General features: G+C 37.2%; 1 protein-coding gene across 5 annotated transcripts in view; it reads right to left on the bottom strand.

Annotated features, from left to right (window-relative positions):
- Positions 1–223: 223 nt before the first annotated feature.
- Positions 224–6,000, bottom strand: part of pkdcca (protein kinase domain containing, cytoplasmic a) — a 30,444-nt gene continuing 24,667 nt past the window's right edge. For 2 of the 5 annotated variants that reach the window (XM_058796005.1, XM_058796002.1), the window contains 2 exons: positions 3,929–4,102; positions 1,323–2,206 (listed from right to left, as the gene is read on the bottom strand). In XM_058796005.1, the coding sequence (XP_058651988.1) occupies positions 2,103–2,206; positions 3,929–4,102 (278 nt within the window). In that variant the 3' untranslated portion in view covers positions 1,323–2,102. The other 3 variants (XR_009273941.1, XM_058796003.1, XM_058796004.1) reach the window with 3 other exon arrangements.

Here is a 6,000-nt window from a genome sequence, read left to right as displayed (position 1 = left end):
AACTTTTTGATGATATTCTAATTATATGACCAGCACCTGTATATAAAAAAACTCAAAACTGAAACATTCAAAAAAAATTATAAAACCCCTTTAATATTTTCCCACCAGAGGTCTATTTATAATGTTAGTAACAAATTTTCAGTCTTTTATTACCCTCTCTGACTGTGAAAATGTTAATCACACACAAAAATGACCAGGACACATTTTTAAGTCTCATGACTTTATATTTCAATATAAAAATATCACTCTCATATACAACACAACCATAAGACTCATTAGAAAACATGTACATACATCTCAGTGCTTTCGCTGAAAGCAGAAAACTCTTGAACTCCTTCACCTGTCAAGTAATAGATTGACATGACATTTCCTTGGGAAACTTTATCACACCACACGGGGATTGGCTGACTAACCACTATCCCTCCACCACCATCTAACAATGACATACCACAACTAACCTCTCAAATGTGTCATTACATTCTGCCATTGTAAATAATAACAAAAAATCTAAACAAACATGAAATGCTTTAATCACAAGATTGATTTTTAATATAAATTTCCGGATTTGCTGCTGATCTGTTTGTGTGTTTCAGCAAACTCTGTAAAAATGAGTTCATAATTTGGAAGAGGCATTTTCATTCGTTGAACCAATAAATTACTTGTTTAGACCGGTCTAAGTGAGCATTTGGAATCAATTGTCAGACGAATTTGTTTTACGTGAGCAAATATTTAAAAAGATCTCAAAAATCAAAGCAAATGCTTTTAAAAGCTCAACAAATAGACCCTGTTTCACGTGGTGAAAAAGTGCTGAATATCAGAGCAAATAAAGGAGGATTCTGTGTGGGCAGAAAGAGAAAGAGAATCAATGACAGATTGAGAGAGAGAAAGAATGAATGAAAGAGATATTGACAGGAGATCTCATTAAACACACACACACATTGCCGCGACAAGCAAAAAACAGCCTCTCTGCATCTCTGCCAGGTACACAAACACATTCACAGTCCAATCCCAGGTTCAGAGAGGCAGTATTGCACATACTTGACAGCTGACCTCCACCTGAGCAAGTCTCGAACTTCCTGAAAGGTGCTTTCTCTTTTGACCGTCCTCCAGAATACTGAGCAACATGCCCTCAACAACGACAGCACATGAGTGTCTTCATAGGGAGACGATCTGAAGATACTGATCATGTTTAACCACCGCTGTACGGCAATCTCTCTTCTCAGCTCTCAGCTGCCCCCAGTCGTATGTATGCGAGTTTACCTGGAGCCGTGGTCATGCTGGCTGCACCGGTTTTGAAGAGCACAAGCTGATGACCTGCAGAGAGCAAGCAGAGTGAAACAGGCTGTGAGAAAGAACGGCCATTTCCTGCTACAAAACAGCAGACGGAAGACAGGACAAATGGGACGGACAGGATGTGAGAAACAGGAAATGGGAGAAATAGAAATATGAGAGTGCTGTGGTTCTATAACATTGAATCTAAAGGTACGGACACATTTTCTGATGTTCGGCAAATTTTCACAGTAGAAATCAAGTCATTTCAATAGGAATCCACGCAATCGGGAATTTCGAGTGAAGGCGAAAAATTAGCAGGACGCAGATTTCGTAACGGGTTCAAGTTGGTCATGCAGATTCGTAGCATTGACCAGCAGAAAGCTGCTTGGTTTGAAAGTGATTTCTGCATGAATTTGGAATTTCACTACTTAATAATATCTAACACGTTACGCTTCTATAAAACGCTGGATACATTTGAGCCAAAATACTGCAGGTTTTGAGACCAACAACAAAAAGAATTGCAAACAAAATTGCTGACAAAAATACCCAATAATCTCATGTGTCTCCTCTACAGTTTCACATAGTCAGATATGATCACTCTTCAGATTCCAGGACAAAGACTTTAATCAAAAGTCAGTGATTTCAATATGAACTAGTTCTTTCAAGAGAAATGTTCAGAGAAATGCTATCCACATCAGTCTTGTAGCTCTATACTTCTTCTATATGTCAACCATTGCCCCATCTGTGTCTAGTTTTATTCCTCTTAAGTACCTTTAGTTGAAACATCTTGCTGACATCTCTTGAGCTTTGAAAGAGCAACTTCTGAGCCATTAAATGTTCCACTGGACTGTAAGAACAGATCTCCGGCTCATATTGGGGTTTGTGACCAACCAGTTGAGAACCGCTGGTCTACATGCATTTGTTGAGTGTGGTGCTGAGAGAAGAGAGGAATGAGAGCGGGGTGTGAGGAGTGGACAGTCACGGCAGTTAGAGCTCTCATCAGGACGACATTTATCATTTACCAAAGGACGTGCATTCACACAAATCCATGAACACATTTACATTAACATTACAACACACTATAGTGGCTCTGTTCCAAAATTTAGCTGCCATGCTGTCTATTGTCTACATAGGCAGCTGTCTCTAAGGCATCCTAACTGAAATGGATCTTCACAAGTGACCAGTTTGAAACACTCTACACAGGCAGAAACTCTGTGCAACATATAAATAGTGCCAACCCTATTCACAATTGCATTTTATAGTTTGATGTTAGCACGTCCACACATGGTAGCATATTAAACATTAAAGTCAACATAAACCAGAAATTGCGACCAACTTTGCTTTAGTATTGTGATGTATTTCTGAGTATTTCAGAGTTTTTTCTCTGGATTAACCATCTGTTATAACTGTCCAGGGGTGTGTTTCCCAAAAGTTACTATGGTCGCAAGTTCTGGCATTGTCAACAGAGTTCAACAGAATTTGCGCCCATAATTAGGTAACAATGGGTTTGGGAAATGCACCCCTGTTTAATTGATCACCAGAAGACTAGTATTGTGCGCTAACCAAGTGTGCCTCACAAGTCCTAAAAATGTGAAGCCAAAACATTTTGATCGCCATCTGGTGGCCGGCTGCAGTATAGGTCATAAACCCTGCCCTCTCCATATAAATGAATGGGACATGAGCCAAGCTAAAAAAAAAAAAAATCGAATTGTACTTTAAATAAAAAAGACTCGGGCTCCAAATGAATCACTTCTGCACAGACTTGCGCTCCAAATGAATCACTTCTGCACAGACTTGTACTCCAAATGAATAGCTTTTGCGCAGCCTTGGGCTCCAAATGAATCACTTCTGCGCAGACTTGCGCTCCAAACGAATCATTTCTGTGCAGCCTCGGGCTCCAAATAAATCACTCCTGCGCAGCCTCGGGCTCCAAATGAATCACTTCTGCGCAGACTTGCGCTCCAAACAAATCATTTCTGCGCAGCCTCGGGCTCCAAATGAATCACTTCTGCGCAGACTTGCGCGCCAAACAAATAATTTCTGCGCAGCCTCGGGCTCCAAATGAATCACTTCTTCGCAGACTTGCGCTCCAAACGAATCATTTCTGTACAGCCTCGGGCTCCAAATGAGGTCATCGGCAAACTATGACAGCAGCCACACTGGGATATTTTGGCTTTACTATTCTACAGTGAAAGGAAACGGAGACGCATTGTACATCTTTTTTTACAGTCTATGGCGCTACCATAGTAAATAGGGTCAGGATATAGAACATACTTTTTTGTAGTTACAAAGTAATTACTTATTAAAAAGAAGTACCTACTCAGAAAGTATGTAAAAATAAAAAATTAAATTAAATTTCCTACCATAAATATGTCAAAACTTAATTTTTGATTAGGAGTATGCATTGCTAAGAACTTCATTTGGACAGCTTTAAAGGCAATTTTCTCAACATTTTGGTTTTTTTGCAACTCAGATTCCAGATTTTCAAATAATTGTATCTCGGCCAAATATTGTCCTATCCTAACAAACCATACATCAAAGGAAAGCTGATTTATTGCTGATGTATAAATCTCAGTTTTAAAAAAAATTGACCCTTATGACTGGTTTTGTGGTCTAGGGTAATATATAGAAACAGAGTGACACTGTGCAACATTACCTGTCCATGTGCTCTGATTGGTCATAATGAAGGCCCGGCATTGGGCATGGCTCTCACACACATCAATGGCTTCATCGACGCTGAAGACTGAGAGCAGGCATCCGTCATGCTGATAGGATGGCCAGCAGCGGTAGTTTTCAGCTGCTATCGAGGCATCTGACATACAATTATACTCTGTCAAAAGAGAAAAAGAAGAATTCGATCTGGGAAAAGATATCTAATGAATAATGAAGTAATGAAGATTCAAATGAAGACTGAAGAAATTAATATAGTTATAAATAGTTGTTATTTATTTTATTTTATTGCATTGCATTACTACTGTTATGAATGTGACTAAGTAAATCTTTCATGTTCAATGCTTTCTAGCCAAACTGACAGCCCCCATGACAGCACTGACACACACTGCTCAATAAATCAAATGCATAACAACTGTCCAAGAAAAGCATAGTGTCTTTGTGTGTAGGAGGTTAACCCACAGTGAAACAATCTCCGTCATTGTGTTAACACAGGGGGCTTTCTTGTTCTTTGACGAGGGGAGTCTTCAGGCTGTTGTTAGTCAGAGTTTGACATGTGTCTTCTCATTCTGCCTTTATCTTTTGCTTCCTCAGTAACTCACTCATACACACACTTTAAAAGCCACTCAACATGACCCCGACTGCAATAAATGCCTCTGTCACAGTCAGAGGGAGGCCAAGAGAAAGAGGGAAGCAGATAAAAAAGAGAAAGGCAGATAAATAGAGGGCGATGTGAGGAATGACGACCAAAAGAAAACTAAACTAACAATGTCCCTCCCATCTGTCCCACCCACACATTCATCTGCCCCGTCTCTTTCGTTCTGTCACTTATCACAGCGCTGTCAGGTCTTCAACAGTACATAACTGACCTAAATAAACAAATCCTGCTTTGAAACCCAGATAACGTTTCAGAGAAATAAATAAATAAATCACAAAATTCTCCTTACTGTGATGCAGTAAAATTGTGTTCTCTTCTTACCATAATGCATCTGGACAGTTTACTTGTAAGATTTGATTTGATTTGATTTGATTTGATTTGATTTGATTTGATTTGATTTGATTTGATTTGATTTGATTTAATTTAATTTAATTTAGATTTTTTTATTTATGTAATTCATGTTATTTGTAATGGTGATTCTCATTTGATTATATTTACTGAAATACAATATTTTTTACTTAAATTGTTTTATTTAAATGAGCATAAATGCAATAAAACACAGCAAAGAACAAACAAATACAGCAAAATAAATAAATAAATACTACCATGATGTAAAAGTTCTTTCATTTAAATAACTATAGTATTATTATATATTGTTAATATATTATAATTATTATAATTATATAATTGTATAAATATAATATTACATAGGTTCTAGGTTCTTTGTGACCCTACAGAGGATACATGGTTGAAGAATGGACAATATTATATAACATAAAAATTAAATATTGTTATTAAAAGAATTTTAATAAATATTGTGAAATAATGTTATATAATAATAATAATAATACTATGTCAAACAAATATTTTATTTTAAAAATTACATAATATCATTATAGCATTACAATAATGACAATGCCAGTTTTTAAGTTATGGTAATAAGGATATATTTAAATTTGATGATTATATTGTTGCAATATATTAATGCCTCCATAGTTCCTACCAGCATGTCCTGTCCAGTAATTTGTCTGTCCACACTAAACATAAAAATACTGTGTCACAATCATAACCAATATGCGCATATTAGATAATATACAGCAGAACTTGAGATTTCACTATAGGTGGGGTTTAAAGAGACACATCCTAATCGATTGCCCATTATAATGTCACGTCTGGTAATGAAACAGTATGATATTAAACTAAAGAGGACAGTAGAGTCATGAGTTCAGTACACGTCAAGAGTAACTAATGAGAAGAGATGTGTGAGGAACAGACCACTGTAACGCTGCCAACATTCTCCTCACAGCAGCTATGATGGCCAGACCTTTAATGTGTGTTTTTTGTCATAAAAAGCGCAGCTGTCTGTTTCTCATCTCGGTCATGTTGTATCAAGTCAACAT

This window comes from Onychostoma macrolepis, chromosome 13 (assembly GCF_012432095.1).
Source record: "Onychostoma macrolepis isolate SWU-2019 chromosome 13, ASM1243209v1, whole genome shotgun sequence".
NCBI lineage: Eukaryota > Metazoa > Chordata > Actinopteri > Cypriniformes > Cyprinidae > Onychostoma > Onychostoma macrolepis.
The sequence above is the reverse complement of the archived record's forward strand: the minus strand, read 5'-3'. Positions and strand labels throughout refer to the sequence as shown.